The sequence below is a fragment of the Acinonyx jubatus genome, chromosome D2 (assembly GCF_027475565.1).
Source record: "Acinonyx jubatus isolate Ajub_Pintada_27869175 chromosome D2, VMU_Ajub_asm_v1.0, whole genome shotgun sequence".
Classification (NCBI taxonomy): Eukaryota; Metazoa; Chordata; class Mammalia; order Carnivora; family Felidae; genus Acinonyx; species Acinonyx jubatus.
Genome location: NC_069393.1, coordinates 74,422,320 through 74,439,884, shown reverse-complemented (window position 1 = coordinate 74,439,884; position 17,565 = coordinate 74,422,320). Strand labels below are relative to the sequence as shown.

Here is a 17,565-nt window from a genome sequence, read left to right as displayed (position 1 = left end):
TCGCCTCCCTTCAACGTCCTTTGAAGGCAAAGGCTGGAATCCCATTAGTCATTTCCCCCTGTTCAACTGTGCTTTTTGAATAAACCCCTGAGACCAAACTGAGGCACAGGGGTTGGGGGAGGCAGCGGCCACATGGGGCCGAGACAGGTGCAGGGAGCAGGTGGGACGGGGCTCTGGTCCCACAGAGAGGCCGGACTCGCAGCTCGGGGCAGCACAGCCAAGAAAAAAAAGCCACTGGGGAGAGTGTAGAGTTGGCTTGATTCATGGAGGGAGCAGAAGGCAAAGCCAGAGAGAGGCTGGGGAAGAGGGCAAGGGGGACAGGAGATTGGGAACAAAGGAAAACCTCTCAGTGGGATGGGGAAGCCAGGGGCAGCGTCTGAGGACAAGCTGGAAGGGCTGAGGTTCAGGCTGGACTGACGAGCCAGGGTGGTGTTGTGGCTACCTGGGACTGAGGCAAACGGGTCATGGAAGGGAGAACGGAGAACCGGCCTGAGGACGGCCAGCCTGGCAGTGGTCTCTGCAAAGCCCAGGGTGGGCACACAGACCAGGACGCTTTCGACACTCTGAGGTCAAACAGACCATCTTGCATTTATTCCTCCCTTTTCAGTTCAGAGGGTCGTTGTGCAAACGTCTAGGTCCCATTTAGGCCAATATTTGGGAATCTTCATTAACTAGAAGTTTTTAGCCCTCTGTCAAAGCAAACAAGAGCACTTCAGGCCAAAACGACAAAGCCCATTAGAATCCGCAGCTCCTAAAACTTATCCTTTTCTTTCAAAGGTATCTTTTGAGGATGATTTGGCTTATGCAATAATAATGCAGTAAGCTTCGTCACTGCCTAGGCGCTTCCATACAGAGGCAGGAAGGCAGTCTGTGAGTATTTCAGAGGACTTCCCATATTTTCATTTGGGGGGTTTAGGTGCACTTTATTCAGCCCTGACACTAACTGTATGGCCCCAGCAACACGGCTGGCTTCTATAAGCCTCAGTCTTCTCATCTGTAAAATGGGGTAACACCCACCTCCAACAGGCTCCCGTAAAAACTATGCTAAAGAGCTGGAGCACGCACAGTGCCGGAAACACAGTCGGCGCCCAAACCCCCCAGGTTCCCACCCCAGCTCTCGTCCGGGAAGGAACGTTCCAACGATAGCATCCTTGTTTACCTGAAGCTTCTCTGGGAGTCAGAAGTGCCCTTCAAAACAGCTTTGCAACTCCTCACCGGTGAAGAGAAACAGCTGGACGCAGACACGAGAGGCACAGGTTAACGAGCACTTGCCAATATTCCAAACTGCGCTCCTGTCCACAAGAGCGAATGCTACTCAGTGGCTACCGAAAGAAAAGGCGCCACTAGGAATGTTGTCTTTAAAACAATATTAATGGGGCGCCTGGGTGGCTCAGTCGGTTGAGCATTCTGCTCAGGTCACGATCTCATAGTTCATAAGTTCAAGACCCGCGTCCGGTTCTGTGCCCACAGTGCAGAATCTGCTTGGAATTCTCCCTCTTTGTCCCTCTCTCTCTGCCCCTCCCCCACTCTCTCTCAAGATAAATAAACTTTAAAAAAATACAGTGTTAATGACAATCAGACTCAAAACACTCATAGGGTTCTTTTCTTCACATTTCACGCCTAAACAACCTAATTTTTTCCAGCGGCGGGAGCGGGCGACGCCCTTTCCCACGTGACAGCCTCCCACACATCCTGAATGCACTTCCCCACTTCCCACCTGGCCACTACTTACCTGTCCTTTTAGGTCACCTCAAGAGGCTGTCCCTGCCAATACCTCCGAAGGGAGGGGAAGGGTACCAGGGGATTCATTATACCATCCTCCATACTTCTGAGTACGTGAAAATTTCCATAGTAGAGTCTCTTAGAAGTCACTCTTTAACATAAGGAATGAAAGAAAAACATGGTGGGTCATCCCAAGGATGCCATTTGCACCTGTTCATGAACCTGAACCTGCAGCTCACCCTCTAACGAATCTACTAGCTCCAGAATGGGTCCTTGATAATCCCCGGTCTGTTTGAGGTGTCATCGTGCGGTTTCACATGCTGAACTGTATTTTGTGGTAGTTTCCGGCGATATTACCTGTGTATACCACCCACGTAAAATCGGTCCCCTGGACCTCAGACTGAGGTATGAAGAGGCTGCGCTGTCTCACGAGCTCCCCCTGGTGGTCACAACATGAAGTCATCTTCCAAGTGTTCTGTGGGGCCAGTGAGTTTGGAGGAAATCTAGAAGGGTTGATGTTTTAAAGCAGGAAAACGAAATATCAGGGAGAAAAGAGAATTTAAGAAGGAAAAACATGTTTTCTTGATCTTTATCCCAAAAAGAGCTTAGGGAATCAGGGCATGCAGAAGTAACACACAGGTGCTTTCTTTTTTTTTAAGTATATTTTTATTATTTTGAGAGTGCGTGCAAAGGGCAGAGAGAGAGAGAGAGAGAGAGAGAGACAGAGAGGGAGAGAATCCCAAGCAGGCTCCACACCATCAGTGCAGAGCCCGACATGGGGCTGAAACCCCCAAACCACAAGATCGTGACCGGAGTCGAAATCAAGAGTCGGACGCTTAACTGACTGAGCCGCCCTGGTGGCCCACAGGTGCTAACGGTCCTGCTGACCTGCGCGAAGCAGCAAAGAAGCGTTAGCATCCCCACCCCCGCCATCCCACCCCACTGGCTCCGCTGTCCCTCATCCTCCTTTCTAATGACCACCGCCTCCTCCAGGCCGCCATGCTTCACGCACCTGCACAGCCGCTAGCTGCTCTCGGCTACAAGAAACCTGGCAGAAGTACAACCCAGGGAGGAGAGAAGCGGCCGTGAGCCAGCCGCGAAGGCCTGGGTCTTCCCCGACGTGAGTGCTCCTGGCGACAGAACCGGGCGTTCTGAGTGCTGCTACGTGCCTGGTGCTGTCACACGCACTTTCCCCACATTTCCATTGCGTGTCACACAACTGCGGGGTCGAGGAATCGCATGGCAGAGGAAACGGACCAAAACCAAAACACGCCGTGCCTGCCGACAAGTTGGGGACAAAGTCTTGCCCCAGGAGCCACAGCCGAGGGCTTGGACACCAGGGCGCATGGGTGCCAGAGCTCTTTACGAGGCTGTCAAGGTTTGGGAAGCTCATTCGGAGGTGAAATGGCAGGACAAGACTGATAACCTGCCGGAAGTATGACAGACATCTCGAGGAGAGGGCCCAACAGCAGGAACGCAGGGTCAGGGTCACTGCTCACAGTCAGACCGCATGTCGTGACTATCTCACACATACGGTCTTCCCGCCGGGATGGCGGTTATCTACTATGATATAATCTGTGTAGTTATGATTACACTCGTGTTTTGAGAAAACACCCTTACTTGAGAGACCCAGGAAACACACAGGTGTATCAGAGCTACAGAGCTCTCTCCCCTTGTTACACATCAACTTAACCAGCCAGGTTACCATCATCGGTTTTATGAGGACTCGGGACCTCCAACTTCAGACAATCCTGCTTTTTTTGGTCCCACACTCTGGGTCTGAAACCCTTTCAGAAGGACAAGAGATGACCTTCCTCACCTGGGGAAAGTGAGGACATTAACCTGGATCAGGGGCTGGGGTGGGAGGTTCCAGGCGAGAGGCGGCGGGGGGGGGGGGGGGGGGGGGGGGAGATCAAGCTGGACTCGGAAGCTATGCTCACGTCTAGGTTATGTTCTGGAATTTGGTGAAAGTTCTCAGTTTTGCAGACCACTGATCTGGATGGCCTTCCAAGGCCTCTTCCATGCGTTAAACCATGTTTTTGATTCTTAAAATTCTTTTATTCAAGAAATATTTGGAAAGCGCCTTAGTATGAGACATGACTGTGCCAGGCCTGATATGCTATCAATAGTGAACAACATGCTAATAGATGCCGATTCCGCCCTCATGGGAACTACCAACTATGCGCTTTTTTTTTTTTAACGGAAATTGAAGAGTAATACAAATACATGTCCACAGGCAGAGTCACCAAAAAATTCGAATACGTGTTTCAAGTGTTAAAATCTCAAAATTCCTGAAACTCAGCTGGTACACAATTTATTCTTTGCACACTGGTTCAGGTGTTTCTTCTTTGCACAAGACTCAAAAGACATAGGCAGATGAAACCACTTGTCAATTGAAAATTCAAACTGGATTTTGTTTAGTATCCATAAACAACCCTCATTTTTCTTTATGTCGTCAGTTTGGGGAAGATAAGTGGCTATTAAGTGAAAAACAATAGTACTAGGTATAGAGAAATGAAGGCCAAAACGGAGTCAGGGAAACTGTGTTCCAGCCCCGGTCTGCAGTCAGAGAAAGGCACTTAGCGTTGTGTCCTCAGCCAGAGAATGAGGTTGGTTGGGATGAACACATGTTGCCCGAGATCACTTCAGCTCTAAAGTTGTTCTGTCCTAATTCTATTATTAGGAGTAAATGCTAGGAATAAACCACATACAGCATGTACTCACAATGAAAAGTAAATGAATGCAGGAATATTCACGGGAACATTTTTAAGAAAGACGAGAAATACAGACGTATGCTGCTTTTTAAAAATGCCATTACTGTTTTATTCACACTAGTTAGAATATATACACAAAAAAATGTGTATCATATGTTGCTTTCAAAAAATTCTATGTTCCATGAGAACTATGTAAACAGTGTAAAATGTTTCTAAAGCATAACAAAAGAAGAAAAATCGGCATTCCCATGTAGTATTAGGAAAATATTTAAGATAATTTGATTTTAAAGTCATAGTAAAACAAAGTGAAATATTACAGAACAGTCTTTCCAGGAAGTAGATCTACAGTCTAGAAGCAATACATTTCATACTCTGAAATACTTTGGTATACGTGAAATTAATACAAAGCAAAAAAACGAACAAAAAAAACCCACCCCAAAACCTAAAAAGTCTACTTTGGTTCTCATATTAACTGAAAGTTTAGCAATGAGGCGACTGCACAGCTCCTCAGATGACAAAACGGAAAACCTCTCATTTGCTCCCCACACCCCTGCGAGCGGACGCGGATGTGCCCGGAGGACACTTCACAGGACCTCTGGAGCATCTTACTTCTTTCCACAAGTACGCTCTCAGCGAGAGCCTGAAAGGCTTCATAAAACCTCAGATTCAACTCGGAATATAAGTGCTCTTGGTTACTTCCTCTTAGACACCAATGACCCCTCATTAAAGCAGCTCGAAACTACAAGTCACATTGAAAGTAGAATATAAATTTTTGGAAAGTCGTATTACTATAGTTTCTCAAGAAGTCCATACTTGAATAAAAGAACATACTACATTAATTTAAAAAAATGCAAGTTTAATGGCCCATTGACAATAGGTTTTTAAGAAACAGAAATAACCATCTGCATGCTACAAATATTTCTTCATTGATATCACGCATTACTCTGACAGCTGTACAACTAAACTGATCTGAGGAATTTTTAATTGCATCATTTTTCAAATTACGTTTTCTTATCTATACTGTCCACATGTGGTACTGATTTTCTCCATTGTCTTTTTGTTCTGTACGTTTTCTTTGAAACGACTTCCTACATGTGAGAAATTCTGAGCAAACGCCGATGAACCACTTTTCTGTCATCCATCATGGGAGCAAACTGGGAATGTCTTCTGAGGGTTTTCTCAGCAATGCAATTTCTTGCCCGACTTTCTGGAAAGACAAGAAAGCCTTTACAAGAAAAAGAAAATACCTGGTGAACTTCACAAAGTTACAGTAATAACGCACTAATGCACTGTTATTCCTTCCTGAAGTAAAAGAAATACTGTCAAGTGCCTCCGAAGCCCGTGAGCACAAGGCCTCAGGCCTTCCACGGGGGTGGACGTGAGGCGAGGAGCGTTCACTGAGAGTCGCCAGCATGGTAGCTCTCCAGAACAAAACACGTATGGAAAATAAGTGAGAAAGTTTCTGTCAGATTCATGACAGGCTTTTTAAAGAACAATTCTTTTTCTATTTTTATTTTTTTAATTTGAGAGAGCGTTCATGAGCAGGGGAGGAGCAGAGAGAGAGAGAGAGAGAGAGAGAGAGACGGAGGGAGAGAGAATCCCAAGCAGGCTCCACACTGTCAGCGAGAGCCCAATGCGGGGCTCAAACTCACGAACCGGGAGAGCATGACCTGAGCCAAAATCAAGAGCCGGACACTCAGCCAACTGAGCCATCCAGGAGCCCCTTAGAGAATACTTCTAAAAAGGACTAAAGGAGAAAAACATAAAATTATTCAATAAAACTGACCTAAGCTTACACGAACCAAGTAGAGAAGGACTGTTCATATTCTCAATTATCATATACTATTACAACAGTCTCAGGAACCAAAGTTCTGGCCCAAATTTTACAACCAAGTATAAGGAGAAGTAAAACAATGAGCAGTGAAAAATTCTGTATGAAATGAGAAAGGTTCTTAGTTTTTCATGCTAGCTTTTGCTTTCTTTTGTGGAAAGACACTGTCAGGGGAACTTGGGTCATTTCAAAAGTCATTTGCGACAACAGCCAAGACCGTCGTATACTCAGAACTTGCACCGCCAGACAGCAAAATCTTTGTTACGGTCACTAAAACACCGTATTTCACAAAGTGTGAGACACCATCGATTGTGAGATGTACCATCATTTCAGGCACCCATCTTAGGCAAAGAAAAAAAGATGCTCAGGATACAGACTCTTAAAAGGAGACAGAGACCATCACAAAAAGTGGGGACACAGAATGGCCACAGCCTCAATGAGGGGTAAAAAGAATAACCCTTCCTCTACAAAGGACAGCCAAGAAGTCTGCACGCCTCTTCCTTGATGATGGGAAGAAGGGAAAAGATATTCCTTGGTATGTGAACTGGTCCCCCAGCCCTGCCAGCCCACAAATTTTGTGTCTGAACTCATACTAGCAGCATCGTCCAAAAACCTGAAGCAGAGAAATTAGCTTAAGCAGGCTCAGGTTGGTAGTGCCCCACCCAGTAACTGCGAGAAAATAACGCAACCCCTTTTGGCAAGAAGTCAACTACCATCCAGGCAACACCTGATTAGAAGATGCAGTCCAGGGGCACTTGGGTGGCTCAGCCAGTTGAGCGCTGACTCCAGCTCAAGTCATAATCTCACGGTTGGTGAGTTCGAGCCCCGCATCGGGCTCTGTGCTGACCGCTCAGAGCCTGGAGCCTGCTTCGGATCCTGTGTCTTCCTCTCCCCCTACCCCTCCCCTGCTCGTGCTCTCTCTCTCTCTGTCCCTCTCAAAAATAAATAAACATTAAAAAAAAAAAAGAAGATGCAGTCCAAACGTAAAGATAAAATGTGGAAAATATACGACTTGCAGTCAGTAAAATATGGTAGACAGATGAGTAAGTCAATAGAAGAAATGTCAAAAAACCTAGAAAACAAAGACTGGGTACAATTATCCTGATGAGCACTAAGCTATGTATGGAAGTGGTGAGTCACTATATTGTATACCTGAAACTAATATAACACGGTATGTTAACGACACTGAATTAAAAAAAAATTTAAATCAATTTTCTTGGGGTGCCTGGGTAGCTCAATCAGTTAAGTGTCCGACTCTTGGTTTCAGCTCAGGTCATGATCTCACAGTTTCATGGGTTCGAGCCCCATGTCGTGCTCTGTGCTGGCAACCCAGAGCCTGCTTGGGATTCTCTCTCTCTCTGTCTCTCTGCCCCTTCCTCACTTGCGCTCTCTCTCAAAGTAAATGAATAAACTTAAATAAATAAATTTTTTAAAAGCAGTTTTCTCATCAAAAAAAGAAAACAATACTGGGCATATAATAAAAATGTCAAACAAGAACTTATCATAGAAACATCAAATCAATGACAAAAGGATGTATTTCAATATATGGCATGGGCAAAACAACTAAGAAAAAAGTTAAATCCCTCTATTCTTCTAAAATATATTTTTCTAACCTATAAAGTTAAATTAAAACACTATATAAAAACAAAAAATTAAATGTAATTATTGAAATGGTAAGTAATCTCAAAAGACTGGCTTATGTATTTTTAAAACATATTCTCTACCCATCCAAACCCCCAAAATCCAAAGCATAAGCAAAAATAAAAGGCCAATGTCAAACTGGAAAAAAAACTCTGCAGTGACAAAACGTTATTATCCTTAAATATTATAATATAAATCATTAAGAAACAAAAATATCCAGAGAAACACACATAGGTTAAGACTAGACAACTGACAAAAAATACAAATGGACACTTAAATATACCAAAAATGTTCCATTTCACTAATAATGGAAATATAAACTAAAACAATTATAATAATTTATGCTATCAAATAGGCAAAATTTTTAAAAATAGTAATACCCAGTGTTGGCAAGGGTACAGGAAAACCAGCACTTTTATACTGATGGTAAACATGAAAACCAAGAAACCTTTCTGAAATGCAATTTAGCAATAGGTAGTATAGATCAAAATCCTTTTATTTTGGTTGTTTTTATTTAAGAGAGAGAGAGGGAGGGAGAGGGAGAGAATCCAAAGCAGGCCCCACACTCAGCACAGAGCCCAATAAAGGGCTTGACCCCACAATCCTGGGATCGTGACCTGAGCTGAAATTAAGAGTCGGATGCTCAAATGAGTCAGCCAAGCACACCAAATTCCTTTAAAATGTGCAATACTCTTAAATCCAACGATGCTACATGTAGGAATTTATCCCAGATATGTGCAAAAAGCATATGCAACTACATGTCAGAATTATTTATAACAAAGTTGGAAAACATCTAAACACTCGACAATAGTAGATACATTAAGTATTTTCATAAATAACAGAACTATAAAATGGAATACAATGCAACTCTTAAATACTATGAACACTAAAGCCTTCTTTATACTAGTAAAAGACCAGAATGACCTAAATGCCTATTAACAAGGAGCTGGTTTAAAAAACTATAGTGTAGGGGTGCCTGGGTGGCTCAGTTGGTCAAGCATCTGACTTAGGCTCAGGTGGTGATCTCACAGTTCGTGAGTTCAAGCCCTGTGTCAGGCTCTACGCTGACAGCTCAGAACCTGGAGCCTGCTTCAGATTGTGTCTCCCTCTCTCTTTGCCCCTCCCCCACTCACACACACACTCTCTCTCTCTCTCTCTCTCTCTCTCTCTCTCTCTCTTTCAAAAATAAACATTAAAAAATTTTTTAATTAAAAAATAAAAACACAGGGGCGCCTGGGTGGCTTGGTGGGTTAAGCGTCTGACTTCGGCTCGGGTCATGATCTCACAGTCTGTGGGTTCGAGCCCCGCGTCGGGCTCTGTGCTGACAGCTCAGAGCCTAGAGCCTGTTTCAGATTCTGTGTCTCCCTTTCTCTCTGCCCCTCCCCTGTTCATGCTCTGTCTGTCTGTCTCTCTCTCTCTCTCTCTCTCTCTCTCTCTCTCAAAAATAAACATTAAAACATTTTTTTGATTAAAAAAAAAAACCACATAGTGTAGCAGTCAATGGAGTAGCACACAATCATTACAAAGAATGAGGCAGCTCTTATGTTCTGATATATATACTTCTCTTTGCCTGAAATGGGCTTTCCCCAGATACCCGCCTTGCTCACTTGCTCCAAAGACATTGTATCAGTGAGACTGTCCCTCACCATCTGATACAGAATAGCAACGAGTCCCATCCCAAATGCACTCCCTCTCCCCCTGACCCTGCTGCTCTACTTTTTACTATCTGGCACACTTCAATTGTTTATTTACTGTCCGTCCTCCCCCAGACGAAAGAAGATCCCTGAAGGCACCACCAATGTCACCACCTATCTGCATCAGTGTCCACACTCCTCTCCTTCATCTGGCACCGGGAAAGATGCATCCCTGTTCTTTTCCTAAGGCTAAACGCTTCACTTGACCTAGGCCCCTTCCTGCACTGCCTTTGCAAGTATTTCCTCCACAATTATCCCCTTTTGCTCCTGTCTTATCATTTTCTCCCCCCAGCACTGGGTCGTTCTCAGTAGCAAACATACCTTAATATCATGAAATGTCCCCCCATCTTATTTCTATTCCTTCACAGCAGAACTCTTTCCTATCTGATCCCTTACTTCTCCTCAACCCACTCTACCTCTGCCATGGTGTTAACAAGGTTACCAGTGAAGTTCTACGCCCTCCTCGAGCCTCAAGCACACGGCCAAGTCTTGGCCCTCCTCCTTCTTGACCTCTGTGTCAGCAGCCCTGGACACCACTGACCACTCTCTCTTGAAGCAATCTTCTCTCAGCTTCTCTGAGATCGTAAGCCCCCAAATTTTCTTTCACTTCTATGGCTCCTCCTTCTCCACCAGACCTCTTCTCTTCTCCACCTACTCACTCCAAGGTGATCCCATCCAGTTTCTGGCTTCAAACGGCCAAGTATATGCTGATGAACGATTTCAAGGTTATTACCTTAAGCTCAAACTTTCTTCTGGGCTTCAGGCCATCAGCTTCACAACATCATCAACTACTGACTTAACACAACAGAACTACGGATTCCTCGTCCCCACTCCCCACCCCCACCCCCACCCAAGAGCCTGCTCTGTCCATAAGCCTTCCCAGGAAAGGTACACCATCCACCCAGCTGCTCACCTCAAAATCCTAAGAGTCATCCTCAACTTCATTCCTTCCCCGCTTACGATGAATTCCTCTGGAAGTCCTGGACTTCCCTCCCTCCACAACAGATCTGCCCTCAGCCATCTGTCACCATCCCTATCACCAGAGCCCTCGTCAGTCACCACTAGCCTCTTCACAACTCCCCCTTCCACCATTCTTGCCCGGCAGTCTGCCCTCCACCCAGCACCGAGAGCATTCCTTCTACAGCCTAAGCCAAGTCATGTCACTCCGCCCATTAAAGCCTTCCATGTTTCCATTATACTCAGAGTAAAATGCAAAGGCCTTACCAGCGACCTCAGAACCAGGCCCGCCCACCTCTCTGACTCCTCTCCTCTTTTATTACCACCAGCCACAATGATCTGCTTGCTGTCCCTCAAACGTGACACGTCTGTTCCCATCTCATGACCTTAGAAGGAAGCTGCCCTTCCTTCTGTTTCTTCTCCCCAAATCCTCAGATGTCCACCTCCTTCTCATCTTTCAAATTTCAAACCCAATGTCATCATCGCCCAGCAAGGCCTTTCCCAGTAGCTACCCATCACTTGCAACGTCTTCCTATTTTCTCTCTCCACAAAACCTACCAATATCTGGAATGTACTTGTGGGGAAAGCACAGGTTTACTACTGCTCTCCTCCCAGGAGAAGGGAAGCTCTTTAAAGGTGAGAAGGCTATCTTATTATCCATTTATCCACAGCATGAAAACTGGTGCCTGGCACACAATAAGTACTGAATAAATATTTGTCAACCAAAGGACAGACCATTTTATAACTGAAAATCTGAACTGGGGTAGCTTTTGACATCACCTCCAGTTTATTTTAGTACTATAGTATCAGAAATGGTGAGAACTGGTAAAACTATATCAAGAGCCTGATTGCAAAATGGCTTTTTTAAACCTCTTACCTACTCTGTTGACTAAGACTCCCTAATATATATTAGGGAATGATCTAAATGTGCATTAATGGGAAACTGGCTAAATAAGACGGAGTACAGCCACACAAGAGGTTACTATGCGGCCACTAAAGAGAATGAAAAAGATACCAGCCAACATAAAATACAAGCTGCACAAGTGAGAAGGTTGATGGAAACCATCAAGTAGCACAATATGTTCAATGAGATCCCTTTGTTTCCACGTGCACACATACCAGCCTGGATATGCACAAGGCGATCCCTCGAGGGCAATCCTGAAAGTGGTCACCTCTCCAGAATAAGGTGGAGGCTGAACTTTACATTTATTAATAGAAAGATAAAAAGTGCCAGGAACTACTTTTGACTGCACAGTTTAGAGCTCACCACTTGTATTTCATGCTTTGAAGGGCTTCAAAATTTCGAGCTATTTAAAAAACACACCCCTTTTTTGTAAATGATGTATCATCTAGTGAGGAAGAGGAGGTGTCGGGGTCTCAGGAGAACCATCAGGAACGCAGGCTGGCTCGTTCTTCACAGGTTTAACCCCCTTCTCTGCCCCTTCCCTCTATAAGGACTGGGGCACATAAAGCATTGCTTTTATAACCCTCCATGCAGTTTGGGGTTGGAGGAGACACGGGACATGTGGTACAGGCTTAGTCAATAGCAAATTCATTAGTGAATCTGCTTTCCTAATTAAAAGGAATAGATATAACAGGACAATCCTTTCCCCCGTATTCATGTCTCAAATGATGCCTGGAACCACGGGACCCGTCTTGTAATTGTGGAGTAAGAGCCGAGGTGCAGATGAAAAGATGCCAACAGTGTGGATGTCCAGTGACTTCACCCAACAAATGACACAAGAAAAACAAACCTCTCTTCGTTTAAGGTACAGTGAGCTGGGTTCTGCTACCTACAACCAAAACAACTCCTAACTGATATTCTTGGGAATGTCTCATTGAAAGAAATTGAAAACAAAAGAACTCAAATTTGATGTGGAATTAGAAAACTGTTAACACATCAGAAATGTAGACTGCAAACCAATTCCCCTCTTTAAGGTCTCTATTCTGAATTTTTTAAAAAAAGGAAAAAAAAAAACCAAACTACTAGGAAGAAACAGAAAAAAGAGAAAATTATAGTCAACATCAACTCCATAAAAAAGACTTCAGAGAGGTGCCCGGCTGGCTCAGTCCAAGTGGAACATGTGACTCTTGATCGCAGGGTCATGGGTTCTAGTCCCACACTAGGCACAGAGATTACATTAAACAAACAAACAAAAAACAAAAACTAAAAAAGACTTCAGAATGAAACATTCACAATGTATACGCATAATAAAGATAAACTCACAGAGTGAGACTGAAGTCCAATCAATGCTGGGGCTGTTCTGGACTAATGTTCATTGTTCGATAAATTTCTTTAAGTAACAGCAGGGCAGTATCTTCAGATTCCCTATCACAAAGAAAAGAACATTTTTACTTAACAGACCATGAGGAGAAATTAACCTCTATGCATAAAGGTGAAAAATGCAACTTTGGTTCTCGCCAACCTACCTAAGAAAGGCAAATGAAAATAAAGTAGTGTAGCCTTAAAGCTGCCCTTAAAAACTGGATGGATACCGATCAGCTACAAAACAGCTGTGCCGCAATATGAAAGGGTGGCTTTTCAAAGTCCCCACCGCTCTCATTCTGTGAAAGGTATCCCTACAGAAACAGTGTGCAAGTACCAAAGGCCTATGGTCAAAGTCAGATGACACACTGCCATCTTGTGGACAACAAACTAAAGGGGGAAAATACTGATTCTGAATACACGGCCGCCGAAATTAATATTCCATCCCAAGTGATAAATCCGCAAAAGAGTCTCCCTAAAACTACTGTATGTGCTAGCACCTAAAGGCCACGGGAATGTTATCAAAGAAGAAGACACTTACCAATAGCATAAATGACTCTGAAGAGCGAAAAGATATTCATTAAAACTCTCTATTGGCTTTTCCTGAAGAACGTAGTCAATTCGACGGCCTCCGTTTAGCATTCCCACCTTTCCTAAGTAGTCCTCATCCTTGGAAAAATCTGGACTTTCAACAATCTTTTCTGCTAGAATTTAAACCATTTCAATATCAAAGTCAATCACTTAATCATTATCCTTTGACTTTAGCTGACTTTCTGGGCTCAAGAGAATATCACTTGCCACACGTAGCGACCTGGGGAGCTACCAGGCTCCCTTCCCATTCCTCCAAAGAGCCGGGGGAAGGAAGAGGGGCTGGTTACCCGAGAGAGAGGAGAAAGAGCCAACGAGCTGACAGCAGTTTTGAAGAAAAGGGGTGAGAGAGTTGCAGAAAGAAAGGAAACAGAATTAGAATCTGAAAGAGTCAAAAAACATCACGGCACAATGACCTGACTATGCAGGTAAAGTCTACAACATAATGACACAGTTCAACAACAGCAAGATAACTTCTCACAGCGAGCGGGCCTTTAACATGCCGAATACGAGCTTAGCTCTCAACTCTGACATGCCATTCTGGCCTTAGGAGTTTCGACAAAAATTTAAGATTGCAGAGTAAAAAAGTCCAGCAACTATCAGGGGAAACTCCAGGAAAAGGCCGACACGCATTCTGAAGCAGTTTATCAGAACAGATTTTCCTTTGTAGGAAGAACATTTTAACAAAAGAGACTAGAATGGAAAGGCCTCATTGAACAATTCGTAAGTATTATGTTTACAAACGACATTTGTACTAGAAAATGCCTCAAAGGTTAAATTTACCTTCAACGACTTGTTTTTCTTCTTCTTCTTTGATCTGATTGGCCACCTTTTCCAGTTCTTCCTGAAGCTGAGCTGAAGAGGTGTGAGCGCGGGCAAACTCGTTCAATGTCTGCCAAGCGCTTTTCAGGGAGCTGATGAAGCCCTGCTTCAAATCAGATCCCATACGAGAGAGACTGTCTTTCAACTCTAAAGAGATTAAGACGACATATCAAGTGAATTAGCACTGGGTAAAATTCTGTACCATGAAAATTAAAACAAAAGTTAGCACCGTCCTCAGACAGGTTAAGACCCCCTCAAGGCCTTAAACGCCAACCACACGAGAGTTTCTCAGCCAAGAACTTTCAACATATAAAAATGTTTTGAGGAGTCTTACTCTGTCATTTTTTTAACAACTAAAGCTAATCCAGCCAAAATGTATACATTTCCTCTCTCCAAAAAAGAAAAGAAAAGAAGAGAAAAGAAGAGTTCAAATACCATAAAAATTCACGTGCTTTTTTTTTTTTTTTTACCATAAGTTAGAAGAAAAAAAAATAGACCCATAAGATTTAAAAGAGGACTGCTTTTCTAATCTGTAATGGTAAAATGGTTTTGAGAATTTGAGATTCTGACATAACCACAATTTAACTTCTTTAAAAATGAAAAAACTCCTGCCCCTTCAACCTTTTCTACTTCAGTCTAATAAATCCTATTTGAACTCAAGGTATTTGAGTATCAAATTTCTCATTTTAAGTCCAAAAGAGTTAAATACATTTTTATTTATTTTTTACTGTTTATTTATTTTGAGAGAGAGAGACAGCAAGTGAGTGCAAGTGGAGGAGGGGCAGAGAGAGAGAAAGAGAGAGAATCCCAAGCAGGCTCCACACTGTCAGCACAGAGGTAGATGCGGGGCTCGAACTCACAAGCCTCAAGATCATGACCTGAGCCAAAATCAAGAGTCAGACAGACACTTACCCAACAGAGCCACCCAAGTGCCACAAAAAAGAGGTAAATGTTTTTTAAAAGCATGATGTAAGCAAAAAAAAAAGGAAAGGAAACCCCCACTTTCAAATAAAAAGGCATGATCACTTTCCTCGCTCTTCGGTGCTACACTCCCATCCTTTCCACCCAGACCTTTAAACCTATGAGTAATATACACCCTTAACTGGCATAACAGAAACCTAAACCCCACTTGGAATTATTATCGATCCACTATGTTTAATGAACATTTTTAAAGGGAAAAGTTTATCCTGTTAGCAAGGACATGACAGCTCACTTAACTTAGCATAGGGTTTATTTCCTGATTGTTGGTCCTTAGTTCATGTTACTCGGCTTCCCAACTCCAAAAATTATGACCAAATTCTATCAAAATCTATGCGTCTCATCATTTTATTACCAACTTCCCCCATTCCTAAGTATCTCAACCATTAGAACGCCATTTCAAGGAAAAAGTCAACAAGGAGAAGCAACGCATTCAAAACCTTTCTTCACAGTTCCTCTGAATGTTCTAATAAATGGGTTCTAAACACAGCAGGCATTTCAATAACACTAATCCCATCAAGAAAGAACTTAGTGTTAAAATTTTCATAATTCAATTACAAATGACAGGAAACACCTAATTCATTAGGACTGACAGATTCCAAAATGACAAGAAGGAAACAAGTTTTTACAGTATTTGCTTTTTACCTAAATGAAGTCTTTTTCTGCCTTTGTGATGGGGAATGAGAACTGCTTTCAGGTCCAAATCTGGAACAATCATAGGCTCTAATCTATACGCCACTGGATCAAGCTGTAAAGGGAAGAATTGGAAATTCAGGAAAAGCTGTTTTATCTTGAGTTACGTATCTCAGTTGGGCGACCAAACGGATAACCAGCAAACCAGAGATTTTGATTTTTTCCCCCAGGTTATTCTGGTATATTACCAGTATAATTATACTGGTAATTATGAGGAGACTTCCACGTTTGTGGGTAAAATTACTTTGCAAGCAAAACAACAGAAATATTTCCTTGAACAAAGGCTCTCTGGTAGAGAAGTTTATTGGAAAGCATCAGACGGTTCTCTATTAGGACAGAGAGCTGAGCTCTATGTACCTCAAAATCAGAGTTAGTTCCTAAGAAATAAGGATCTGAGAAGCTATTAGGATGATCCAGATAGGTGTTTCTACGTGGGTGTTTCATCTCCTGCAAAATAAAAAGTAATTCAATTCACTCACTGGATGATAAATATTGAAGAATCCTTTACAGGTGGGAAGCCTGTAGTTCTCATCTATCCTATCCACTCCTCGAACAGTGAGAAACATGCCAATTGGAGATCCCAAGGCAAAGAAAATCTCTGGTTCAAAGTCTAATGAGTTGTAAACAACAGAAACCTAGGAAGAATCAAAAATAATGAAAGATCATCATTCCAATGGCATATAATAGAAAATTCACAAGTTCAAGCTGGAACTGCACTTAGTTAAAATCACCTCAACATAGATGATGGCATTCTAGGTGCGGCTCGTGAGGCTTATAATCACTGTCACAGCTGTTTTAAAAGGGACTAAAAACTCTCTCTTTAAAATCTTCACAGGCTTCTCCATCTTCTGTCTATATTTCTCCTTGGTGTACAGCATAGTATGTGCAGTACACAGTAAGCATTCTATTTACTTTGGTTATAAATTACCCTTAAAACTGCAGACTCTAGCTTCAAACCGCCCGAGTTTGAATCCTGGCTCCACGCCTCACTACGTGACCTTGGGCAAGTTTCTTAACCTCTCTTGCCTTAGTCTGTTTCCTCACCTATAAAACGGGGACCATAACAATGCCAAACTCATAATGGGGTTAAAAAGTCAAGAACCTAATCCACATGAAGGGCTAAGCACAGGGCCTGGCGTTTGCCAACTGCTACTTCTATTCCAGCGACCATCTTCGTTTGTTCAAGCGAGTTGCTTTCCATTAGGAAAACGATGTGCCCCCAAAGAGCTGTTTTGGGACAGCTTGCATGGAGTGTCGCAGCCCGCTGAGAACTGTCGAGATTAAGAAAAAGCACCTACATTGGTGCCACTCTACAGTTTACAAAGCTCTTCTGTTTGCTGCTCAGTGGCAGGATACAGGCCTTTGTCACCCGAGTACCCTGAGAACGAAGAACAATCCCCACGTGCACGACAGAGGCCCACTGAAAGGGATGTAGGCAAGATGATCATGTCACCCCTTGGATGAAGACAGTTAAGCTCAGACAGGTGGCACCACTCACCCGAGAGCACTCAGCCGGGGTGGCAGAACGAGGACTTCTCATTCCCACTCCGATGCACCCTCGACTACACTAGGCTGCCCCTTCCAACAAAGTGTGGACTGCACACGCCTTGGCTTGTCCTTATATGTGCAAATTCAATGGTTTCTGCTACTGATGAGGGC

At 43.4% G+C, this 17,565-nt stretch overlaps 1 protein-coding gene across 4 annotated transcripts in view; it reads right to left on the bottom strand.

Annotated features, from left to right (window-relative positions):
• Nucleotides 1–4,518: 4,518 nt before the first annotated feature.
• Nucleotides 4,519–17,565, bottom strand: part of SEC23IP (SEC23 interacting protein) — a 42,555-nt gene continuing 29,508 nt past the window's right edge. For 2 of the 4 annotated variants that reach the window (XM_053206862.1, XM_053206860.1), the window contains exons 14-19: nucleotides 16,386–16,541; nucleotides 15,859–15,961; nucleotides 14,197–14,382; nucleotides 13,367–13,529; nucleotides 12,787–12,888; nucleotides 4,519–5,639 (exon numbers count right to left, since the gene is read on the bottom strand). In XM_053206862.1, the coding sequence (XP_053062837.1) occupies nucleotides 12,807–12,888; nucleotides 13,367–13,529; nucleotides 14,197–14,382; nucleotides 15,859–15,961; nucleotides 16,386–16,541 (690 nt within the window). In that variant the 3' untranslated portion in view covers nucleotides 4,519–5,639; nucleotides 12,787–12,806. Of the gene's footprint in view, nucleotides 5,644–12,786; nucleotides 12,889–13,366; nucleotides 13,530–14,196; nucleotides 14,383–15,858; nucleotides 15,962–16,385; nucleotides 16,542–17,565 lie in introns of all 4 variants that reach the window. The other 2 variants (XM_053206861.1, XM_027063249.2) reach the window with 2 other exon arrangements.